General features: G+C 39.4%; 1 protein-coding gene and 1 long non-coding RNA gene across 7 annotated transcripts in view; one reads left to right on the forward strand and one right to left on the reverse strand.

The window, feature by feature from the left end:
* Window positions 1-27111, reverse strand: part of USP6NL (USP6 N-terminal like) — a 180403-nt gene that overhangs the window by 45201 nt on the left and 108091 nt on the right. For 5 of the 6 annotated variants that reach the window (XM_060659332.3, XM_060659330.3, XM_060659335.3 and 2 more), the window contains 3 exons: window positions 21338-21377; window positions 8680-8760; window positions 1178-1285 (listed from right to left, as the gene is read on the reverse strand). In XM_060659332.3, the coding sequence (XP_060515315.1) occupies window positions 1178-1285; window positions 8680-8760; window positions 21338-21377 (229 nt within the window). Of the gene's footprint in view, window positions 1-1177; window positions 1286-8679; window positions 8761-20809; window positions 20876-21337; window positions 21378-27111 lie in introns of those variants that run through there. The other variant, XM_060659334.3, reaches the window with a different exon arrangement.
* On the forward strand, window positions 9168-26034 carry LOC132695096 (uncharacterized). The gene is made up of 3 exons (XR_009617718.3): window positions 9168-9513; window positions 10200-10299; window positions 25749-26034. It is a non-coding gene; the product is annotated as an uncharacterized LOC132695096 (long non-coding RNA).

Here is a 27111-nt window from a genome sequence, read left to right on the forward strand (position 1 = left end):
AGACAGAAGACACTGCCGCTGTGCTGAGCCACTCAGTTTGTGGCACTCTGTGGCAGCCCAAGGAAACGAATGGAGCAGGAGAAGGAAGAGGAACTGTGTTCTCTCATTAACTCAACCAAAATTTAATGAGCACTACTACGTAGCCAGGCACACTGTTCTAGGGGCTGGGGTTACATTCTGTATGTTTTCTCAGACATCACTTTCAATACTGGCTCTAAAACTATGGTACTAAAAGCAAATTATCTTATCAACAGGCTAAAATAATTTGAAACTCTAAAATCCTAAGACATAAACCCATAATCCGGGTAGGGCCCAAATAGCAAATTTAAAAAATGTTTCAGACACACAAAATAAGTAACTCTTTAAAATTAACCATTTTTTTTTCTTTCATCTTGATAAAATTTTACACACACACACACACACACACACACACACACACACACACACTATATGAAAAAGAAAAGAAAGTATCAAGAGTATTCCAAAGCTCCCTTTATGATTGGTACTGGGTTTAAATTATAAATAATTTTTCTGTTAGCCATTGTATTCTACTTTAATTTATTCCATTTATTTACATTTTCTGAGGAATATATTTCAGAATGATTTTTAGGTATGTTTCCTATTCCTTTCAAACACTGATATAAAAGGTAGGTTTAGAAAGGGTATTGAAGGAATGACTAGACAAATTTAACACATTAGCTAGTTTAAGGGAAGTGTTACTCATCACGGAGTCAAAAGTTGGACTTTTTATTAATAAATAACAAAACTGGGAAATACCTACTAATCTTGGGAGGCAAACTTTTTTCTCATGCCCAGAAGCAAACAGTCAAGCACACACAGGCAGCTGTTGAATAACGGTAGTCCCACAGCCGTCTTCCCACCATGTCCATGAGGGGAACCGTAGATCTCTTTAGTGACACCACACTGCCAGAGGGCAGCTGCGATGAGGGGTTAGTCCGTTTTCCTCACGAATATGCCCCAACACTGATCATTTCAAGTACACGAAAAGCACTTGATACTGACCGACTGATATAGAAAATGACATTTTCTTAGAAAACTCAATGTACTGTAATTTTAACATAACTTCAAATGACATGAATATCTTACATCACCTTGAAAGCGAAGGGAAATGGGTTTTACTTTTCAATTTCAAAACAAGTTAGCTATAGATACTCACACTATAAAGGTCTCTTGTTTCTTCTTTCATTTTAGGGATCTCCAGAAGTAGAGCCCAGACTTCACCTCTGAGCTGGAGTGGGATTCCTTTGTAAATTCTCCTATGAAACTTATTAAAAGAAACATAAATTGAAGGTTACAAATGACCAAATCTTAGATTGATCCCTCAAATCAAACTAATTAGTATCTGTCAGTCCTTCGTTTTCAAAGTATCCATGACAAATGATACATTTTGACATGGCACACTTGGATCCTATCATCTCTCCTCTTTGGATAGTGATGGAGACATACACAGAAAGAAGTCACAAGTAAGAAGGTGGTAATATGACTAGTACATTTCAGTATTTTCATGCCATTACAAAGGCACCCCTCATACAAAATGAAAGCATAATCAGTGCTCTTTTTTAAGGTGTGAACACGATTTACACATTCCCTGTTGATATAATTAACTAGTTATGTACTTTCTTCCTTTTCCCCCGTTCGTCTAAAAGGCTCCAAATAACAAAAAGGTCGCCTTGTCCCACAAGTGTTTTCATGGCGTGTAAATACTGGAACCCCCAATATCTTTTCCTGCAGCAACCCCTCTCTGGGGCTCTCCAGAATGTGTCAACATAACATATCCTGTTATCTTCGGCTAACTCCACCCTCAATCTTCAGTTCTCTCCCTGACTCCTGGCCTCCCTGTCTCTCCCCTCCAACCCACCACCCCCCCTCCCTGCCTCTCCCTTTTCCCTCTCCTCTTTTCAATTTTGGTAGCTCTTCAGGAATACCTTGCCATCACCTTTGAACGAAATGAAGAATAAATCATCAGCTTCATCAACTCTTTGGGTCCTTGTACACTTCTATCACTCTACGAATCTTAAGACTGTATACACTTCTCCATCTTCTTGAGATTGTCTCTTTTTTTTCCTCAAGGCTAATTATTCAAAATAACATACAAATCTATTGTGGTCATTACAAAGTTGTGCATAATAAAACCTGAAACTTTAAAGTAAATGTCCAAACAAGGAAATGATTAAACAAATTGTGGCAGAAATCTTAAGGAGTAAGGTAAGAATAGGTACATAATTACCTTTACGATCAAAATAATCTATGTTAATAGTATGGCTAAGAAAATAAGATGTAAGTTCTAACTGAAATGCTGACAAGTTATGAACTAATAAGCAGAGTTTCAACTCCTACTACATACTACCTAGTTTTGGGAAACTAATGCTCTAGTAACAAAGTCATGATGTAGCTTTATGAAACCGATTGCATGGTTTAAAATGAGTAACACTGTAGAACTTTTATTGTGAAACAGCGAATGTTATGAAGTTGATTCATTAGGCAAATTCCGTATGTAATTTCAGCTTTGTTCTCCTGGTATGAACACGCTACGCCTCAAATGTGAAATTTCAGCAGATAGTGACTAGAATCATCCATGTGCTAACTCACACAGTCACTCTAACCGCAAGCATATACATATGGAAAGATTTTGTGTAAACTAGACTCTGCTACTTGGAGCTTTCCCAGGTACTGAACATTAACCACCATTAACTGTAAACTGGGTGTGGTTTAAAAGAACAGTGAATTTAAGATTTACTTTCCTAAAGAAAGTGTGCCATCTACATTCATTCCAAAGCTGTAATATGTATTATTACACTTTTTAAAGGAGTACCACCCACTAAAAGTATTTTCAAATTATCTGCTACATTTGTGAAGATGCTGTACTGTAAGCATCAGGTATGAATATCAGAAGGTGTGGAAATTACTGCAAATGTGAAAAGGAAAATTTCAATAGTCAAGTGGAAGATGATGGCAGGTAAACAGTAACTTCGGTGGACTCGAATCTCCATTAGGCTGATGTTTTCAATGAATAAAAAAATAAGAGTTCCTACATGTATTTCTCAAACTACATGACCTGAAAAGACTTTAGACATTATTTTACTGTTTTCATTCAATTCTGTATTCAACAACTATATATAAATGTCCCTTTTTCGTCTTACAGTAAATCTAAAATTAAAACAAAAAAGACAGTTTGATTTCTTCCTTTCAAGACAGATGGCTTTTCTCTCTTATTGTACTGATCACATTCTCCAGTATAATGTTAAACAGCAAGGGATGAGAGTAAATATCATGTCTTCTTACTGATCTTGGGGGAAAAAAATTTACTCTTTCACCATGACAGTCTGATGTCGGCAACAGTTTTGTAGACGCCCTTGATCGTGTCAGAGAAGTTTCCTTGCATTCTGACTTAACTGAGAGTTTTTATCAGGAATGGATGTTTGATTTGTTAAATGCCTTTTCTACACCTATTCAGATGAAGTGTTTTTTCTTTTTTTTTAGTTTTTTAATATATGTTGAATTACTTGAACTGATGTTCAGATGCTAAACTAACTTTGTATTCCTCAGATAAACCCCATTTGGTCATGATTTGATGTGCTAAAAAAAAAAAAAAAAATCAAGGGATGATTATATCAAGAAGAAATAAGAGAGACACTTCAGGTTAGAAAGAAAAAAATTAATGATCCCAATGCTACTCCAGAATTAAAATGAAAAACGAGGCATAACTTTTACTGAGCATTTACTATGTCCAGGAAACTATTTTAAGTTATTTATAGATGTTTCTCCCATTTAATCACATCAACAACTGTTATTATCCCAATTTTCTAGGTGGTGATAGTGAATCACAAAGAAGATAAATAATATGCCCAAGACACACACAAGATATCACCGCCTTTTAGCAAAAGATAATGATTTTACATTTTATAAAAAACAAAGACCATCTTTCCAAGACCACAATGCATGTAGCTAGTAGCCACCGTTCCGCTCAAGTGAATTTACTAAGATACATGGATCAGAAAATATTAAAGAAATCCAAGAGCAGAAAGCATTAAAATGATGAAGTGAAACTGTACTTAAAAGGTAAGCATAACATACAGAGTTCTCACCTCGCCATGTTATACACCTGAAACGAACCTAACATTGTATGTCAGCTACACTTCAATTAAAAAGCTCAAAAGAAATATAAAAAGGGATGCACCTGGAATTCAAGCTTTAGGAGGTAATGAAGTAAAGCATGTAAACAAAGTCACATATATCAGGAAAAATTACATTATGAAACCCTAAAATAAATAAACTGTGCTTATTGTTTTTCAAATACTTGCACTGTTACATCACAGACTGACATTATGGCAACATATTTTTTTCATCACAAATTTTCAACTATCATAGAAATTTTGGAAATTTTGTAAAACAAAGTAGGAATTATATCAAGTACAACAGTTACTAATAAAATTTGCTTATTCTCCAGAACGGTAGCCCAGTTCACATTTGTTGAGAATCTTTTAACTGGCAAAGTAGTATCTCGTACTGGCTCTAACAGTCTGTAAAGGAGGCAAAGCAAGTGCATCTCCCCTTTAAATGCTGGGAGACCAGGGCCCAGAGAAATGGGTGCTGAGGTCAAAGAACTTCATCTTCTTACTCCTACTTCAGGCCACTTCTGGCAAATCACACTGCCTCGTAAGAGATCACAGCTTTCAATTAAGTAGTAGACTTCAGCACAAGGTGATAGCTGTGCGTTCCAATTCATAAATGAGTATCGTTCATTCTAAAAAGAAACTTTGTAGTGACTGCCTGCTTTGTGGCCAACACTCACTAGGTACTATGGCTATGAACGTGAAAAAGTTCCTCGGAACTCAGTGGGTAGCAGTGAAAATAATCATGTAAACAGATAATTATAGCATCAGCTGGCACTCCTTTATTATCGAATAAAGTCACATCTAGTACTTGCTACAGAGCTGTCACACCCTGATGGGAGATGTTGTGACAGAGACAGACTCAGAGGGGGCCAGGGTGGGAAAAGGAGAATGGTAGGCATGCAGGGGTGGTTAGTCGTCATGTCAAAGGGAAAACCAGAAAAAGTTTAGGAATAAAGGTGTTGAGGTGAGGGCAGTGAATCTGCTGTGGTGGTCACTTCTTATCGGTCCCGCAACAGTGGCTCTCATCTTGAGATTGTATCAGAGATACCGTAACAGAGGAAGGGAGGCATGAACTGTACATGACAGAGTTAGGAAGATCAATACTGAAGGACACACAGAGATGTGCCAGGAAGGGGAAATGTGGGTGGAGATGACGGGGAGGAGTATAATCAATCAAATAACAATAACAACTTTAATAATAAAAGTTACGCTACCATTTTCAGATTATTTATTAGGAGGCAGCATATGTGTTTCTATATCAACTTATTTCTTACAATATTATCACGTTCCTAAAGAGGGAGGTACTATTATCATCCCCGTTTCATGGATGAGAAAATTAAGGTGCAGAAAAGTAAAGTAACTAACTCTAAGTCCTAAAACTAATAAACTAATCAACTAAAGAACTGAAATTCAGTTAGTCCAACTTCAGAAACCACAGTTTTAACAACCACGATTTAGAGTGTCTATATGTTGGATGTAAACAACATTTTAATATTCCAATTTGAAAAGTACTACCTTTAAAACTGTTAGAAATTTATTTAATGGATATGATACATCAAACCTTAAAGAAAAAATAAAGTAAGGTTCCCTGAAATCTACTTTGCTTCCAGTATCTTTGTTTCCTTGCCAACACAATCAAGTAGGCTATTTCAGTCACACAAATCCTTTTAAAAATCCATCAACTGAAAAACAACCCATCAACTGACTTAACATGTTCAATACTTCTTTCTAACCTTAGTGGTTTGAAAATAGTGATGAATGTGCCGATCCACATCATCATGGCGGCCAGTGAGTCAACTTTTCAGCCCACCAAACATGGCTCAGTTTGGGGGACGTGCAAAACCGCAAGTGTATACCATGAAACCGAAGCTCACTCTGCTTGTCTCTTTACTGCCTCTCCATTTTCTTTCAGCTTCCCTGCTCCATTAGCGCCTTCATCTCTGCCTCCAGAGAGGCAGGAGTCCCTCAGGTCCGGATCTAAAAATGTTATTTGTTTTTCTTTTAAGTTTATTCACTGATTTTGAGAGGGACAGAGGGAGGGGTAGATAGAGGGAGAGAGAGAATCCGAAGCAGGTTCTATGCTGTCAGTGCGGCGCGATCCGTGATACCACGACCCGAGCTGAGATCAAGAGTCAAGCGCTTACACGACTGAGTCACCCAGGAGCCCCTGGATCTAAAACAGCTTTAAACCATACACAAGGCCCTACTGCATCTTATAACCGTGTTCTACTTCCTCTGACCTTTTGCTGACAAACACCAATAGGAAAAGCCAACATAGAAGATGATACAACAAATGAACCCTTGAGTCTGGACGTGGTATCTCCTGCTTGCGACTAACAAGCTGTGTGACCTTGAGGAATTTATTTATAAACTTTGTGCCTCCATTTTCCCATTGTACAATAAAATGCTAATGTAAGGTCCATTCAATTATTTGACTTTAAAAAAATAACAAGTGTATCTTTCGTAGGTACTCAGCTGTGACACAACTTAGACACAATTACATCACAACTAATTACATCGTAATGTCTCCACTTAACAGAGATAACTTTGGGGCACCTGGGTGGCTCAGTCGTCGTCCGACTCTTGATACGGGCTCAGGGCTGATCTTGCGGTTGTGGGATTGAGCCCCATGTCAGACTCCCTGCTCAGCTTGGGATTCTCTCTCTCTCTCACTCTCTCCCTCCCCTGCTCATGCTCACTTGCTCTCTCTCAAAACAAATAAACTTAAAAAAAAAAAAAAAAAAAAACAGAGATAACTGCATTTAGTAGACTATATTTTTAAAACCCAATACTATTTAACACTGGCGCAGTGAAAACGGAGAGACAGTGTTCACGCTGAGAACACACAAGCAACACAAACAACCTGAATGGAAAGTCTTCCATTAAAGCTTGGATTCTTAACAACTCCATCCAATATTCTCTATCACAACTGTACTTTTCCTTCAACATATTTTTAGAAATTTCTTCGTATTACCATTACATAAGTAAGGAATCTGTGGAGAGAAAACGTATACCTCCTCTTGGAAGAGAAGAAAAATACGTGGTTTTTTTTTTTTTTTTTTTTTTTTGCCTCAGTACAATTTAAAACTAGGTATGAACTGAAAGCAGCGATTCTTTTAAGAAGGTACATTTTGTTTCACATCAAATTGGACCATATATATCATCAAATAGTTCCAGCATTATAGCTGTGGGAAAGGGCTTTAAAATTACACATCAAAGGAAACAGTTCTGTTAAAATCTCTCTTCCTGGGAACTACATTAGCCAGAGTTGCTGTCAGAATAATAGCCTAGTAGAATTGCTTATTTTTACACAGGCTTACATACTTTCATAGATACATGTATACTAAAGAAGAACATTAAGCCGTATAATTCTACAAATATTTTGCAGGACTGAATGGGAGATGAAAGGTAGGTGCCGTGTGTCAACATGTACCCTGTCATCACCACTTGAGCAATCTTTCCACAAGGACATGAGGTAAAGTAGGTGCCAACTTTGGGCCAGTATGAGCGACAGCATGATAAGGAACAAGGGCACAGATGTTATACCTCACATTCTACTCTAAGCTGATTCCTCTCAGAAAACATCTTTGAGTTCCAACCTAATACTAAAGCAACAGTTAATAAAATCAACAATCCCAAAATGAACTTACACCTGATGAAAATAAAATAATAAAAGAGTCTAAGAGACTTTAAATAAGGGTATTTAGGATGCTCAAAAAGAAAAGGGACATTAGTCCTGTGAGATGCCCTATGACAAAAAGATTTCCACCATCTAATAAGTTTCACTCAATTTAAGGTCCCTCAAGGTGTGGTCCCCTACCACATGTTATAATAAAGACTCTGAGGAGTCCTGTAATAAAGGACTTAACTTTGCTTAACTTTGGCTCGTTCTGATATTCCCAACTTTATTTAACCAGAGAGCCCTTTTCTCATTAAAAAACCAGAGAGCCCTTTTCTCTACCACCATGAATTTCACAGCTTCCCAATGCATAAAGACTTTTGTGAGGAGACTGGGGGTGATACTAAATAGATGTGTGTGTTGTTTTAATTGGTTTAAAACTTAGCACCAACCGTACAGGGCAAAAAGATTTCAGGGGAGATTTGCTAGAAGCTTTTGAAAAGGAGATTGCTCCTGCTTCAGGGAAAGCTTTGAGAGGCCAGCCCTCTTCCTGAGCAGTGTGACATGTGGATATGAAGCCTGGAACTACTGCAATGATTTTGATCACACAGGGGAGCCAACCTCAAGATAAAGCTGACAGTGCAGAAGTCAGAGAAGAGAGAGGGAAAGAAACTAAGTCATAGGCAACGCAATGGAGAGTCTGAAGCAAATCACTCCTGAAACCATCCTACCTCTACACTGTCCAGTACATTCTCTTAACTAGACATTCTGTTACAACATAAATACTCCTAATTTACTAAATTAAGTTATAGTGAAATTTTTAACAAGAATATGAATACTCCTATCATTTAAGAAAAGCTTTTATTAGGAAAATCCACATTCAATTTGTATAGTATCAGATAGAAATAACATTATTTTAATTACCTTTTCAGTGTTCTTATATTTTTCCCATCCTTTTAGCATTTTCAACCACTTAGTCGTTCTTTCAATTTCCAGTTGTTTTTGCTAAAATGAAATTGAAATCCAATGTTACTGTACTTACAAATTACCAAAAAAATTACAAGATAAAAAAAATGCTGCTTAACAATGACAAAAACTACCAAAAAAGTTAAACTCTTAGATAGCAAATATACTTTCTAACTCTAAGAAGTTAGATAATTGATTATAGTTGTAGCAATAGTATCCCATAGCTAAAGACAGGTAAAGAGAAAGGAATCGTTTAAATTTTCCAATGCTTTTAAATTAATTGCTGAAAATACTATGTATTCTACAAAACTAAACCAAAAGGACATTTTTAGTTACTTTGCAATATGTTTTATGCAGCCACAACAACAACTACAACAAAAAGACCTTCAAAATTCAATTCTCCTCTGTTACATTTTACTGAATTCTAACTAATGTTTTCAGTGACCAAGATGATTCTTTAAAGGAGAACCGGGTATTTATGTGTGGAGAGATTAACATATAACTAGCAATATGCTAGTGAAAAATTTGTCCAAAAGTAAGTAAAGTTGCTCCCCTGAAGGTCAGCGTCTGCTCGGGGCAACTGTCACGGACATGGGAGAGTGCTGTGACTTGTGTGACAACATAAGGTCAGAAAAGGTGACAGCAAGGTCACAATGGAAGGGGCAGTCAAATCCACCTAGGGATGCTAAAGAAGATAAGCCCTAAATGAAGAACTGAAACATTATTAGGATTTTTATCAAGCACAACGTGGGAATGAATATTCTAAGAAGCATGGATAGATGTAGCTCTGAGGTAATTCAGCCCGTGGTGCCTGACAGTAGTTCTAAAGAGCTAAAGAAAGAAGCATGAGGGGTGAGGCCGAAAACGTAGGCAGGGGTCTTAGATGTCACACCAAATTGGGATTTGGAGCAAAGCTGGGGGATGGGGAGGGTGGTACAGAAAATGCTTCTTCCTTCCTTCTCTGGTCTCCAGGATAAGGGACGTTTCTTCCTAATTATTTGGGCCTGTTGTCCAACCTCTTATCAACTCCTAAGGTGGTAAAGTGACTTACGTGATTAGCAAATTTAGACAAAGAACTAGGCATGTACAGCTCATCCGTCCCTTTTCTTCAGAAGCCTGACACAAATGTGGAAGGCGCTTTTGTACCCCATCCTTTCAGACAGAGAAAAATACCCTCCTCAGCCAAAAAGTCTGTGGGGACCTCTTTGTGTAACCGGGTCAGACCGTCTCCTGCCGGGCTTCAGAGTCAGGGAGCCCACTGCTGCTGCGCACCTAACGTGCATTCTCCCCTAACGACTCCGCACCCCATGAAGGCAGACGTGTCTGCAGTCTCCCCAGTCCCCAGAACAGTGCCGGACACAGAGGAGGTCCCAAACTATTTCATTCTCACGAAACGAATCCAAAGTAATCCTTTCTGGTGAGCTGAGATTCCGCCATTTTGTCAATTCTCCTCAATCCCCACATTTTCTTTTCTGGAGGCCTCTGTCAGTGTCATAGGTGGATGAAGCAAAAGCAAAGGAAAGGAAAGCCCATACGGGAAAGAAAACGGTTCCGAAGACATACTTTATGCTCTAAACGGTAAGCTTATGACAACCCTGTGAGGTAAGTATAATCGTCCCTGTTTTACAAATAAGGTACAGGGGGTTAAAGGACTTTCAAATTCCCCCATCTGGTAAAGTCAAGTTTGAAGAGAGGTCCAAAGCCGGGCAGCTTGGCTTCAGGACCTACACGCTTAGCCACCACATCTATGTCTCTTGCTTCCCACGTGTCCTCGGTTCAGGTAATTATAGTTTAGATGAAAGCAATGGCTCTTCCTGACGGTCTTCAGTGCAGTCTCACAGGCAGATGGCATATGCCCACCATCAATATTTTTAGATTTAAAAGAAGCATAAAATCCCAAAGAAAATCCTGATTTTGGGGAAAGATTCTCAATTTCTAAAAACGCAAATATTTTTAGAGAATTTTATTTTTAGGCATATTTTTAAAACCCTTTAATTACTTAACTCTTACTAGAAATTGTGATGGGCTGTTCATAATAAAAGATGATCACTCGTGAGCAAAACGTACTGTTATAATTCCCATTTTTCAAAAGACTGAGCATATTCTTCATTATATTATTAGTGATAAAATGTTACAGATGGTTCCAGAAATATGTTTAATTTTAAAGCTCAGTGGGGCACTGAAATCTAATTAATGTTTCTGCTAAATGTGACTTTAGAGAAGGCCAAGCTGTGAAAAATTAAGATTGATCGAAGTTTAGTATTTTTTTGTTCTCCGGCACTTCCTCCCCTGACTTCTTCAAACACAACCCCTTTCTCCACCAACAGGAAAACACCAAATAATTCAAGCCAACCCTAGAGTATAATAACATACACTTTGCCAGGAACAACCCTGCTGAGACCTAGCAGGTCTCTTGCTCTGTTTCATTTTTATGACTATGAATTATCAATGAATCACTTTAAGAAGTAGTTATTCTTTTTTTAAGGCATACCTTGTACTCTCATATTTATCATATATGTAATTTTAAATGCTACACACTAACACGGAAGGACAAAACACACAAACACAATTTTAAAAACCATTAAGTATGCTTTTCTTTCCCCAACAGTGGGGAAAAAAAAGACACACCTTGGGAAAAGCTCCCATGCTGCAGGATTTAAAAATTATGTATTAGTAGTTCCATCTCGTTTAAATGTTAACTCCGTGATGCCATCAATTCAGCTACACCTGAGCTGAACGCAGTGAATGTCTTCCCCCCCACTCATGAATCTACAACTCGTGGATAAAATATACTCTATCGCCAAACATGCTACAACTAACTATTCCAGAACTTATTCTGAAATAAGAAGTAACTGAAACCACAGGTGACAGATGTGAACCTGAATGCTCCAGAAAAACAGGCTAACGAACACCATTCTTGCCGTGGACTCAGTAACACCAAGACAAACTAGACAGAATATAACATCAAGTGAGAATCTCGACCTAGAAGCTCAGCAGATACTCAATCTCAACATATCCCAAACTATTCCCTGACCATGCTATTCCCCTTCTCTTCTCCAACGTGAATTCACAGCATCACTACCTACTAAGCCTGTCAAACTAAAACCGTTCCCTTCCTTCCCACTCCCCAATCCACATTCTGCCGGTCCATCCATGTCTCTTGCTTCCATCATGTCTCCTGTCCTGGTTCAGCAATCCTAACTCCTAGATGAAGGCACTAACTCCTCACTGGTAGCTGGGGTGGTCTTCAACTCCACCTCCACCGCTACCACATCTTTTTAAATGCATCACAGTTAAAAACCCCTCAATGGCTACCCACTATCTACAAATAAAGTTCAAACTTCTACATGGATGGCTCTTCACCACATGGCCCCGTTCACCTTCCAGTTTCATTCCCTGCTACTTGTATGATCTGGCCACTCTGAACTATTCGTCATTCCCAGCACCTAAGAGATTTTCATGACTCTTTAAGCAAAGTTTGCTATTTGTCTGCCTATGATGCTCTTCCCCAACATCATCTGGTAAAATATATCCGTTCAGTTAAATGTCAAAGGTCTGGAACCTTTCTCAAATGCCTTCATGGTCCAAGCAAAATTAACTGTTTCCTCAGCATTTTATGGCATGGACTGAGGACCCAGCTGGCCTGGGTTTAAATTTGAATTTTGCCCCTTCCTACCTGTTTCATTTGGGGCAAGTTTCTTAATCTCTCTGTATCTTAGTTGTCTTGTCTACAAAGTAAGAATTATTAGGATTATTATAATACCAAACAGCTGTGTTTTAGTTGCCCTAAATGGCCAAATCATATCATTATTATTACCATAGAAACTCCTTGACAATAGGAACCATGTCATATATTCCTGTTCTAATTTCATCACCTAGAAGAGTGGTTGTTATATTTAAAGAGTTAAATATTTTTAAGTTAAACACAATTTATATACAGAAAAATGAGTGAATAGCACTGTGAAACAATTAATAGCATTCTACCAGAGGTAGAGGGGTATGAAAGAGAAAAAATATGAATGGGTGAACCAAGATCATAAATACTTCCGAAAGTAATTCAATCATTGTAATATAGAAATAACCAGAAATAAATCATAATAGTATCTCTTACATAATGGTAAAAACGGTTATCATTCCATCATGTTGGCAACACCTTTCAAAGTATCGCCAAAAGGCAGAACTACTGATATTAGAAGTCTACACAAAATTGCTACCAGAAGCTCTGTTGACTTCATACACAGACATCTGACTTCTCCCAACTTTTATTCTGAAATATTTTGAGCACGCAAAAAGTTAGAACACTGCACCATGTATTTATACAGCTCACCCTTAAATGACATATGGGTTTGAACTGTGCGAGTCCACTTATATGTGGATTTTTTTCTGATACAGCATAGTACTCTAAATGTATTTTCTCTTTCTTACAATTTTCTTAACATCATTTTTTCTCCAGCTTACTTCATTGTAAGAATACAGTATCTAGGGGCGCCTGGGTGGCTTGGTCGGTTAAGCGCCCGACTTCGGCTCAGGTCATGATCTCACGGTCTGTGAGTTCGAGCCCCGCATCGGGCTCTGTGCTGACAGCTCAGAGCCTGGAGCCTGTTTCAGATTCTGTGTCTCCCTCTCTCTCTGCCCCTCCCCTGTTCATGCTCTGTCTCTCTCTGTCTCAAAAATAAATAAATGTTAAAAAAAAAAAAAAAATTTTAAAAAAGAATACAGTATCTAATACATATAGCATTCAAAATATGTTAATTGACTGTTCACGTTATCTGTAAGGCTTTTAGTCAATAGCAGGCTATTAGTAATTAAGATTAGGGGAACTCAAAAGTTCTATGTGGATTTTCGACTGCACGAGGGGTCAGCACCCCTGCCCCCACTGTATGGTCAATGGTCAACTGTAATCTGTGTGGTAGGCTTTGAGGGAGAGTGGACGTCCTGTTCCTTCACAATTCTATCCAGTGGTCTTATTACCCTCAAATAACCCCTGCCTGAACAGATTCTGATTCTGGTGGTTCTACAATGATGTGGAGGGTTTTTTTCTAGGACTCCTTCTCTATTATTGACACTTTTCTATTGAAAAATCTTTCTCTTCTAGCCCCTCTTCCCTTTGAAATAACACTATGGTATAAAGAACTATTTTTTTTTTCAAATGTTTATATATTTGTTTTGAGAGAGAACAAGAGTATGGGGGAGGCACAGAGGGAGGGAGAGAGAGAGAGAGAGAGAGAGAGAGAGAGAGAGAGAGAGAGAGAATCCCAAGCAGGCTCTACACTGTCAGGGTAGAACCTGACGTGGGGCTCAAACTCATGAACTGTGAGGTCATGACCTGAGCCGAATATGGAATCGGAGGTTTAACTGACTAAGACACTCAGGCACCCCAAAGAAATATTTTATTCTATGTGTTATAATCCACTCTCATCATTATTCTTTTGAAGCTCAAACTGTCCCAAATTTGGCAGGACTGCCTCTTATCTGGTTGGAGATCTGCCCCTTCAAATGCATCCTTGAGACATGCCCTATCTGGCACAAGATAATCAGGTTCATTTTACTTTACACTTTTTCTACCCCAAACCTAGATCAGCCACTTCTTTAAGAAACAGTGGTTCTTTTTAATGGGGAATGGTTTTCAAAAGCTAAAAATCGGGTACTAGGTGAGCTCAACGTTGTAACTGCTAAAATCATATAGGAGACCCTAGTATAAGAAAATTATATTCCCCTGAGAACTTCAAAACGACATCTATCCAAAGGAAAATAACGCCAAAATCTTTAAGTCTACTACTAGCTCTCTATTACCTCACTGACTATGAAAACCATCCATGTTGTGCACTTTTCTTCCCATGAGCTGTTTTCAGAAAAGGACTAAACCTTTCGTTTGAAGTTTGCAATCTGATGCCCAGTTGTCTTAAGGTGATTAACATGATTAATAATCCTGACAGCAATGGCCCTACATATACATAATGCATGGACGGATATTAAATGGACTTCTCTTCTAGAATAAGAAATCTTGGAACTCTTCTGAAGTTCAAATCTTCAGATGCTTTTCTGTCTCTCCTATTTGAGTATTGGAATGGGTGACTGAGGATAGTGGACTGGAGTCCCACACACCTAGACCTCACCAGCAGAGGTCAGGAGAGGACAAGAAGTACAGGGAGGAAAGAGCCCTGTTTAGACAGAATAATGGCACTGAAAAGTCTATTGGTCATGTATTTTGAGGAAGATTTCACACCACATAAAATTAAGATACAGTTTTTAAAGATACGAATAGATTCCAATATTCCATAAGCTATTCAAAATGTCGCGTTACATAAAGAAACAGCTGAATTCGTGAAAATTCATAGCTTTACATATCCTTTTCTCCTTATTAAAAACATCAATAAGCTCGAAGAAACAATATAATCCATTATTAAGATTGTTCTCTGCCAAATAAATATAATAAGTGTGACTGTTTATTTGTTTAAATGCCTGTTCAGGGGAATCCAAAGCACTCTGCAAATATCAACACTAATTCTCTTAAGAGAGACTGCCTACTACTACCCCTGTTTTAAGCAGAGAACTGCTTCCTGTACAATAACACATGGGCAAAGCTGGAACTAAAACCATGATTACACGACTATGCATTAGTGTACAAGTCTCCCAAAGGGCAGTAAGTGCACACTTCGAGTGTATGCTTTGTAAAGATTAACACACACGTGCAGAATTCGGCATGGTACTGTTTCCACTGAGGTTGTTCGATGAAGCCATATGTGCACTATTGTTTAGTAGTTTCCTGGAAACTGCAGGGCTTGGCCATTAGGACTAGGCAGTCACTAAGAATACCTGAACTGAACTGAAACCAGAAAAACTGCGGGAAATTCTGATAAACTAAAAAGGTTACAGTCCCCGACTGCTCGTCTGCATGTGTCTGAAGTTCTCATTCCACGAAAAAGAAACCAAAAGTACAAAGGGCAGGTCATACAATACACTTGCCGTTTTATAGAAAACTCATACAAAAGGCAGAAGTGGAATCTCAATGAGCAGCCTCAGTATCCTTCCTCTCGCTTCATAAAAGATTGGCAGATGAATATAAAATTATGTCTTATGTTAAATTATTAAGGTATGCATAGATTTTTTGAGTGACTTCCTATTAAACACTTTAAAGTAAATAACCAATTAATTATAAGTATAAATGCACTGGGTAGGTCTTTTATTGCATAGGCAAGACTCTGAAAAAATAAAAATGTAAAAACAACCTCCCTCAAGCATGCATCTTCCACTAGTTTCTGTCTTGTATTTCTTCTTTCGTTCGCTGCCACCTTTCTTGAATCATCTATATCACCAGTTCCCAGACTTGTGGACTTTCTGGACCAGAAAATTATAACAAAGAAAAAGAGAGGTGGGGGCACTGAAGGCAGAAGTCTATACCGAGTTACCAGATTTTATTCTGCCAATTATGGGTATCTTTTGTTAAACGATACCTTCCAATTCTTCTCTCCCTAATTTTTTAAATAAAGGCGACTGTAACATTCCAAGTGTTTAAGTCACCGTATTTAGTGTTATAAAGCAGCCATTACATTCATTTGATTATCCATTCAGCCACCACTTGCTCAGCCTAGACTATGTGCAATGCTCTGTGTTCTGGGGATAGAGGACAAAGTAGATCCCCCCCCCCCCCCAAATTACATCCTGGAGAGCAAACACACACACACACACACACACACACACACACACACACACACACACAAAGAAGTGAGTAACATATTTATAGAATGTGAAATAGTGTTAAGTGTTAAGGAGAAAAATAAAGGAAGGAGGGGGATAATTAGGATGTGGTGGGGGGAGGGAGTTTGCAATTTTAGGTATCATGCCAGGGAAGGTCTTATTCTGAAGGTGAAGGTGACATTTGAGTAAATAGGAAAGGAAACGGAATGGGTCCTATAGCTATGGGGACAAAGGGGGGAAAGCACCCCAGGAGAGGAAGCAGCCAAAGAAGGAATATGGCAGGCGCGCTCTGGATCCATGAAGGAGCACAGTGAGTAAAGAAGAGAAGGCACTGAAATGAAACAAGAGACTTAACGGAAACAAGGTCATAAAGGGCAATGAAGGTCACTCTGAGGACTTATCCTTTTACTGTGGATACAACTGAAAGCCAAAACGATGTTCCAATCAGAGTGTCACAATCTTACGTGACAGGCTCAATCTATCTCTTTCGGTGAACAGAAAGACTGTGGGGAGAGAGGGGTACAACAGCAGAAGCAGGAAGACAGAAAGCTCCAGAAGAGACATTAACAGTGGACAGGGGGGCAAAAGTGGTGATGATAAGTCATCAGATTCTGAATCCATTTTGAAGGCAGAGCTCATAGGATTGCTGACAGACGAAATGTGGGGTATGAACGAAAGTCAAAGATAACTTACAAGTTTTAGCTGAACAACTAGAAGAGTAGAGTTCCCATTTACTGACAAGGGGAAGTCTGTTGACAGAATGCATTTAAAGAGAATAACAGAAGCTCCAGTTTGGACATTCATTAGACACCTAAGTGTAGACATTTAAATGAATGTACCAGGGTACACAAGCCTGGGATTTGGGGAGCCAAGTCATCAACACACAGTTGGCATTTAGAGCCAAAGACAAGATGAGATGACCAAGGAAAAAATACGGATAGGAAAGAGAAGTTCAAGGCCTCGCTCTGGGGCACATCAAAGTACAGAGATCAAGGAGATGAGAAGGTACAAGCAGAGAAACTTTGAAAGAGCAGCCAGTGAGGAAAGAACACGCGGAACGCATGAGGGTTTGAGGGCCAGGAAGAGAGAACGTGTAGGAAGGAGGCGGCAGCCTACCGCTTCAAACACACGCTGCAGGCAGACCAAGAGTCAGACTGGGAACTGACGGCTGCATCACAGCATAAAGGGAATTAGGGAACTTAATACAGGCCAGAAGGAGGTGGGGATAAGGGGAAAAGCGAAAAATCTGATTGGAATGGATGCAAGAAGGAAATGCAGGAAAGAAATGGAGAAGAAAGAGTAGAGACACCTCTTTCAAGAAGCGTTGCTCTAAGAGCAAAAGAGAATCAGGGCAGTTCTGGAGGTTCTGAGGAGGAAATGGGGCAAAAGAAGATTGGTGGTCTTCAAATGTATGGCCAACTAATCTTTGACAAAGCAGGAAAGAATATCCAGTGGAAAAAAGTCAGTCTCTTTAACAAATGGTGCTGAGAGAACAGGGCAGCAACATGCAGAAGGATGAAACTAGACCACTTTCTTACTCCCAGTCACAAAGATAAACTCAAAATGGATGAAGGACCTGAATGTGAGACAGGAAACCATCAAAACCCTAAAGGAGAAAGCAGGAAAAAACCTCTCTGACCTCAGGCGCAGCAATTTCTTACTTGACACATCTCCAAAGGCAAGGGAATTAAAAGCAAAAATGAACTATTGAACCCTCATCAAGATAAAAAGCTTCTGCACTGCAAAGGAAACAATCAACAAAATTAAAAGGTAACCGATGGAATGGGAAGATATTTGCAAATGACATATCAGATAAAGGGCTAGTATCCAAAATCTATAAAGAGCTCACCAAACTCCACACCCGAAAAACAAATAACCCAGTGAAGAAATGGGCAGAAAACATGAATAGACACTTCTCTAAAGAAGACATCCGGATGGCCAACAGGCACATGAAAAGATGCTCAACGTCGCTCCTCATCAGGGAAACACAAATCAAAACCACACTCAGATACCACCTCACGTCAGTCAGAGTGGCCATAATGAACAAATCAGGAGACTATAGATGCTGGCGAGGACGTGGAGAAACAGAACGCTCTTGCACTGTTGGTGGGAATGCAAACTGGTGCAGCCGCTCTGGAAAACAGTGTGGAGGTTCCTCAAAAAATTAAAAATAGATCTACCTTATGACCCAGGAATAGCACTGCTAGGAATTTACCCAAGGGATACAGGAGTGCTGATGCATAGGAGCACTTGTACCCCAATGTTGATAGCAGCACTTTCAACAATAGCCAAATTATGGAAAGAGCCTAAATGTCCATCAACTGATGAATGGATAAAGAAATTGTGGTTTATATGTACAACGGAATACTACTTGGCAATGAGAAAGAATGAAATCTGGCCATTTGTAGCAACGTGGATGGAAATGGAGAGTATTATGCTAAGTAAAATAAGTCAGGCAGAGAAAGACAGATACCATGTTTTCACTCATATGTGGATCCTGAGAAACTCAAACAGAAGACCACGGGGGAGGGGAAGGGGGGGGAAGTTACAGAGAGGGAAGGAGGCAAACCATAAGAGACTCTTAAATACTGAGAATAAACTGAGGGTTGCTGAGGGTTGGGGGGAGGGGAAAGTGGGTGATGGGTACTGAGGAGGGCACCTGTTGGGATGAGCACTGGGTGTTGTATGGAAACCAATTTGACAATAAATTTCATATATAAAAAAAAATAAAGAAAAAGAAGATTGGTGGTCTTGTTGTTGTTTTCTGAGAGAGATAATACATTTTACATTGATGGGAAACATCAAGCAGAAAGAGAATGAATTCAGGTGGGAGAGGGAAGAAGAGACTGAGTGATGTCCCTGAACAAGCAACAGTGATCAGAGCCCGTAAGCATAGATGAAAACAGGTAGGTAGGTAGGTATGGTTATAGGCGTTTGTGGAAGTTCTTCTCTGATTGCTTCTATTTTCTTGTAAGAAGTAAGAACATGAACTGAGAGCATGGATGAGGTACTGGAAATCTAAGCAGGAAAGAATGTTCCAGTGGCTAAAATGGAGCAAAAATTCACTAGGAACAGCATGATCTCTAGGCAGCATTAACATTCGACTGAAGTTTGTGATCATGACTTTAAAGTGAAACCAGTCAGCATGGTTGTGAGTCTTTTCCCAGTTACACTGAGCCAGACAGGAGCAGGCACTGCAGAGGCAGAAAGCTGGCCTCAACGTGGCCTGGAGTTTAGTCCAGAGGAAGCAAGAGAGGCAAGGAGGGGAAAGGTATGTGCGAGTGACTGTAGTGACCTAGAGTAGGATTTCAGCTGGGAAGAGAGGGGAATGAAGACAAGAGTATGGTGAGAGATAATGTCACAGTGGTTCTAGCAGTGGACTCCAAGGATCAGTGAAGTCAGGACACTAGACAAGAGAGTGGGAACAAGCCCTCAGGTTCCCTTTTCAAGGTGGACTGATAGAAGTCATCAATAATCTCCTATCTATTGTCTCACTTGACCTTCCTCTAGTCATTGGATGGACAGTGAGTGTCTCAAAGCAGAAACTATGTCTTATCTGACCCTAGTATTCTAGGCAGTACCTACCCCAGGGCTTGATACACAGTTGCTACTCAATAACGTATCTACTAAGAAACTCATTTGCTAAAACATCAAGGTTATGGTACTGGGAGAGAATGAGGCAGTCACATGACAATTCAACTGCAGGAAGTACCTCTAATGATCTTCATATATATCAATGGCAATTTTGTCTACATCTTAAAGGTATGCTTCATTTTTTTTCAGAATTTTTTGATTTTAGAGAGATTTTCTAAAGTATTTTTCAAATTCTCATTACAATATTTTTACCTCTATTATCTGAAACCCAGCCTCCTTCCCACATCAAACATACACAAACTGAAGATAATCCCAATAAATAGCCTGCCTTTCATTCTGCAATTCACTTTTTGGTACAGAAAAAAACAGAGAAGGGGAGGGAACATCTGATGAACCTTAAAACACTGAATCTTGGGGCACCTGGGTGGCTCAGTCGGTTAAGTGTCGACTTCCGCTCAGGTCATGATCTCACAATTTGTGGGGTCAAGCCCCATGTCGGGCTCTGTACTGACAGTTCAGAGCCTGAAGCCTGCTTTGGATTCTGTGCCTCCTCCCCCCCACCCCTCCCCCTGCTCGCTCTCTCTCTCTCTCTCTCTCTCTCAAAAATAAATAGATAGTAAAAAATTTAAAAAGAAAAAAACCACTCAATCTCTAGTTCTCATGCACATGCACCTATGGAACCAACGCCCTAGCCAACCAAGTACAATGAAGAAAGGCAGAAACACTAAGCTTAAAAACAGTGACAGGTTTACTATACATAAGATTTCTCTAAGTCCTTAAAAGCTAAAAGACTTACTTGAATAAGGCAAAGTTTTATTGTTGTTGTTTGTAGGAAATTTGATTACAGCCTCATGGAACAGTTCTGAAACAAAAAACTATGGGTCTAGAATGGTGCTTTATTAGCCAAAGAGTGCCTGAGAATCGCTTCAGAAGCTTTCCGCAGATGCCCTGAGTTCCTGCCCAGAGAGTCTGACCTAACAGACAGAAGAAGGTCCCAGCAACCGTGCTCTGAAAGGGCTCTGCATTCAAAGCATGAATGAGAAGTGGACTGAGTCCTAGACTGAGAGCTAACTGTCTAGCATACAAGTCTCTGATGACTGCTACCTTTCTTTTTTTCTCAACTATCTATCAGAAGTTCCAAAAACCTCCTAAAATTATTTCACCATTAATTACTTCCTTACTGTGGTATACTCTGGGTCAAACTCGACAATGCCTGTACCATTTACATATAAGCCGGCACTCAAAATCACAGAGGTGGTGGATTTTATCCCTCTGATAAACATAACTCACTAGAAACGATAAATAAATGTGGAGCTGGACTCACCCGTTCCATAGCCGCATTATGATATGGAAGCTCCTCCTCGCTGCAAAGGAAGAACAGTATATGTGAAATAGTGGAGATCACAGTAGCTTTTTATTTTTATTTATTTATTTTTTAAGCTTATTTGAGAGAGAGAGAGCGAGCAAGAGAGAGAGTGCTTGCACGGGTGAGCGGGGGGGGGGGGGGGAGGGGGGGCAGAGAGAGAGGCAAAGAGAGAATTCCAAGCAGTTTCCATGCTGTTACTGCAGAGCCTGATGTGGGGTTTGAACCCATGAACTGTGAGATCGTGAACTAAGCTGAAATCAAATTGGACACTTACCCAACTGAGCCACCCAGGACCCTCCACAGTGAACTTTTTAAAAATTATATACCTACAGGTATCTATGATATACGACCATTTATCTGTCATCACAAGAACGGATCAAACTACATAAGCTTCCACTCTACCAAATTCAGTATAAAACAACTGGCTATTTTGTAACCACAATGGCCCCTCTCTTTAAATCTCTAGACGTACACTGTCCAAGACAGTCATTTCTAGCCACATGTAGCTATTTAATCTTAAATTCAGCCACAGTACAAGTGCAAGACCGTCATGTTGACAGAGGCTACTGTTTTGAATAGTGTGTATATAGGAAGAATGGTCTTAAAATTGCCAAAAAGTCCTACTGGACAACACTGCTGTAGACAGGAGGGCAGGAACCTTCTTCTGTGAAGGTAACCATTTAAACGGCAAATATATTAGGCTTTGCAGACCATACAGTCTTTTTCATGACTATTAAACTCTGGTGCTGTAACGTGCGAGCAGACATAGACAATATGAAGACGGCATGCAGTTTTAGTCCCGCAAAATGTTTACAGAAACAGGTAGTGAGCTGAAGGTGACCCCCCTACTCTATACCATCTCCTCAACTCTCTGGTTCAAACCATGGCCTATAACAAATGATTGGCAAAAAAAAAAAAAAAAAAAAATGGTATAAGGAAACAAAACTACCTCCGATAGATTGATGAATTAAAAAGAAAAACCTAGGGGCACCTGGGCGGCTCAGTCGGTCAAGTGTCCGACTTCAGCTCAGGTCATGATCTCACAGTTTGAGGGTTCCAGCCCTGCGTTGGGCTCTGTGCTGATAGCTCAGAGCCTGGAGCCTGCTTCGGATTCTGTGTCTCCATCTTTCTCTGACCCTCCCCCGCTCGCACTTTGTCTCCCTCTACCAAAATAAAGAAGCATTAAAAAAAAAAAAATTAAATGAAAAGAAAAATCTAACTCTATAAATCAGGAAAGCTTCACTTGTCAAAACTTCAATGGGGATGAGATTTTTAAATGTACAACAAAAGATCAAATTCACTTTTCTGATACTGTAATTCTGTGATACCACCCCTAACCTAAAACATGCTAAGACTCTTGTATTAACTGCCCAAAGTATAAAGACAATGCACTGTCTATAACAAAGTTATGTGCTTTCAATTGCTACCTCAGCAGTATTGATGTCTTGGCAACGATACATAGATTCTTGTCTTCATTTCTCTTGAACCACAAAATCCCATTTTTAAGAGCGCAACACATTAGTATTCAAGAGTCTAGTATTTCCAAAGGCAGGCTTGCTACTCTGAAGAGTCCTTAGGTGAACCACAAACCAATATGTAGCAATGGAACTGACGAAAAGTGTAATAGCTGAAACAGGTGGTAGAGAGACAGTCCAAACCCCTCATTTCAGAGATAAGAAAACCAGCATTTTCACTAAGTCACAGTCACTCAGCCTAATACAGAGATACTCAAAACTATCGAACCCTGTGGTTCAAACGAAGATGGACAAGACCTTCAGATTATGCAGGAGAAGATGAGGAAGAGGCTGAGAAACCAACTCTCGAGAAAAGAAAAAACACCTCTGAGGATTTAATAGAAAAGTCTTTTTTTAAAAAAGTGTCAAGTGTCCACACCTTGGGTTTTTTTATGTCTTCCATTGTGCTCACAGTCTACACGTCCCTGATCCCTGCAGCCATTGAGGTATGAATGGCACAGCATGTAACTTCTGGTTTAAAAGCGCATCCATCCGTTCCTCAACTGTTGGCAGAAAAGGGCTTATCAACGCCGCTAGAATCTACTTCTTAGGTGAAGGGGTCAGCAGAGATGTCCCGAAAGCACAGGAACGTCTGGCACCCTTTGAGCACACCACGACAGGTGTTTCTGAAGCGAGCGGGCTGCCCTGGGCAACAGCAGTTTCTCGTGCAGCTGATGTGAGCAGATCCTGGTAACTGCCTATTTGAACCTTCCTGACTGCAAATGAAGTGCCAACTCCGACTGCCTACCAAAGGACGAGCTCTCTGAAGGTGCCGGGTACATTTCTGTGGCGTTCTTCTATTTACTAAACAAGACCCACATATTTTGCTGTGCCTATTCTAAACATTGAATCAGAACCAAGTTTTGTATTTGTCTGCAGAATGGTGTGGACCATGTATGGGCTCAGGCTACGTGGCCTATGTTGGGCAGGTCCTACAGAATGCACTGGTGAAATTCAAGATGAGACAGGACTGCCCTCAGCATCCCACTCCATCTTAACATCAAACCATACTACTGAAACCCCTGGGACAGAGACATGCAGGAATGAGTGTGTGTGTGTGTGTGTGTGTGTGTGTAAGTATATGTATATATACACATGGATATACACACACGTATATATAATCCAAATATATATATACACACACGCATGCGGATATATACACATATATATATTTGGATATATACATATATATTTGGGTTATATATATATGTGGATATAAATACATGTATATATATATTTGGATATATATACGTATATATATACATTTGGATATATATACATATATCCAAAGTAAGTCTTAGGCAAACTCCAAAAGTAGACACACTTGGTCTAGGATCTCCCTCCACCTCAATGTTTTACATTGTTTCCTTTTGCCCTGTCACAACCCCACCAGGATCTGATTGTCTATGCAGCACCTCCATCATATCCCCAAATAGTTATTGAACTCCTACTAACCAAGCCTTTATTTATATGCATTTTTAAAATTTATTCCTTAAATTTTTTGTTTGAGACATAACTGACCATAACATTACACTAGTTTTAGGTGTACAACATAGTGATTTTTTTTAATTTTCTTTTTTTAATGTTTATTTTTGAGAACGAGACAGACACAAGTAGGAAAAGGGCAGAAGAGAGCGGGAGACACAGAATCTGAAGCCAGCTCCAGGGTCTGAGTTGTAAGCACAGAGGCTGATGCGGGGCTCGAACTCATGCACAACAATTTGACATATGCATATATTACAAAATGATTACTATATTAAGTTAACATCTATCACCACACACGGTTACAAGTTTTTGGCTTTCTTCCTTGTGATGAAAACTTTTAAGATCTACTCCCTTAGCAATTCTAAAATATACAAATATTAACTATCATCACCATGCTGTGCACTACATTCCCAGGACTTACCTACCTTATAACTGGAAATTTGTACCTTTCGATCACATTCACTCATTTGCCTACCTCCCACAGCCACCATCCCCCATCTGGCCTCTGGCAACCACCAACCTGTTCTCTGTATTTGTAAGTTCATTTGTTTGTTGCTTGTTTGTTTCAAATTCCACATATAAATGATAACATACAGTATTTGTCTTTCTCGATCTGATTTATTTCACTTAATGTCCTCAAGGTCCATCCATGTCATCATAAATGATAAAATTCCATTCTTTTTTGTGGCTGAATAATATGCCTGTGTGTGTGTGTGTGTGTGTGTGTGTGTACACACATTTTCTTTATCCATTCATCTATCAATGAACACTAAGGTTGTTTCCATGTTTTGGCTATTGCAAATAATGTTTCAGTGAACACAGGAAACAAAAATCCTTTTGAGACTGTGATTTCCCTTTGGATAAATACCCAGAAGTAGAATTGGTGGATCACACTGTAGTTCTATTTTTAATTTTTTGAGGAACCTCCCTACTGTTTTCCACAGTAGCCGCACCAATTTACGTTCCTACCAGCAGTACACAAGGGTCCCTTTTTTTCCACATCCTTGCCAACACTTGTTACTTCTTGTCTTTTTGATAATAGCTATTCTAACTGAGGTGTGAGGTGTGAGGTGTGAGGTGATATCTCATTATCTCATTGTGATTTTAATTTGCATTTCCTTGATGATTGGTGATGTTAACCATCTTTTCATGCACCTGTTAGCCATCTGTATGTCTTCTTTGGGAAGATGTCTATTCAGGGTCTTTGACCATTATTTAATTTGACTGTGTTTTGATACTTAGTTGTAGGAGTTCTTTATATATTTTGGATATTAACCCCTTATCAGATACCTAATTTGAAAATACTTTCTCCCATTTGGTGCACTGCCTTTTTTTAAATTTTTTTTTTAAGGTTTATTTATTTTTGACAGAGAGAGAGACAGACCATGAGCGGTGGAGGGGCAGACAGAGAGGGAGACACAGAATCCGAAGCAGGCGCCAGGCTCCGAGCTGTCAGCACAGAGCCCAACGCGGGGTTCGAACTCACCAACCGCAAGATCACGACCTGAGCCAAAGTCGGACGCTCAACCGACTGAGCTTCCCAGGCGTCCCAGGTGCGCTGCCTTTTTATATGCCGTACAAAAGCTTTTTGGTGTGATGTAGTCCCATTTGTTTATTTTTGCTTTTGTTGCCTCTGCTATTTGTATCAGATCCACAAAATCACAGCCAAAACCAATGTCAAGGAGCTTTGTGCCTATGTTTTCTTCTAGAAGCTTTATGGTTTCAGGTCTTACATTCAAGCCTTTAATCCACTCATTCTGCTGCCTGTGGCTGCCCAGTGCCCCCACTGCCACTTATTAAAGAAATTGTCCTTTCCCTACTGTAGTAAATTAAATGACCATACACGCGTAGGTTTCTTTCTGGACTCTCATGTCTGTTCCAATGCTCTATGTCTCTATTTTTGTGGCTATACCATAATGTTTTGACTACTAGAGCTTTGTAATATACTTTGAAATCATGAAGTGTGATGCCTCCAGCTTTGCTCTTCTTTCTCAAGACTGCTTTAGCTATTTCGGTCTTTTGTGGCTCCATACACGTTTTAGGATTGTCCACGTACTATTTCTGTGAAACATGCCACTGGAATTTTGATAGACAGTATACTGAATCTGTAGATAGCTTTGGTTAGTATGGATATTTCAACAAAATTAATTCTTCCAATCCATGAGTACGGAACTTCTTTCCATTTATTTGTGTCATCTTCCATTTCGTTCACAACATCTTAGAGTTTTCAGAGTGTAATTCTTTTTCTCCTTGGTTAAACTGATTCCTAGATCTTCTATCTTATTTTTTTATGCACTTATAAACAGGATTATTTTCTTCTCTTTTTGATAGTTTTTACTAGTATATAAAAACTAGTTGCATTTGCATTCATCTGGCACTCATATATAAAAATGCAACTAGGGGTGCCTGGGTGGCTCAGTCGGTTAAGTGGCCGACTTCGACTTCAGGTCATGATCTCTCGGTCCGTGAGTTCGAGCCCCGCGTCGGGCTCTGCGCTGACAGCTCAGAGCCTGGAGCCTGTTTCAGATTCTGTGTCTCCCTGTCTCTGACCCTCCCCTGTTCATGCTCTGTCTCTCCCTGTCTCAAAAATAAATAAAACGTTAAAAAAAATTTTTTTTAAATAAAAATAAAAATGCAACTAATTTATATATTGATTTTGTATCCTGCAACTTTACTGAATTCACTTATCAGTTTCAACAATTCTTTGGTGGAGTCTCAGGTTTTCTATATATA

The sequence above is a fragment of the Panthera onca genome, chromosome B4, assembly GCF_046562875.1.
Source record: "Panthera onca isolate mPanOnc1 chromosome B4, mPanOnc1 haplotype 2, whole genome shotgun sequence".
Lineage (NCBI taxonomy): Eukaryota > Metazoa > Chordata > Mammalia > Carnivora > Felidae > Panthera > Panthera onca.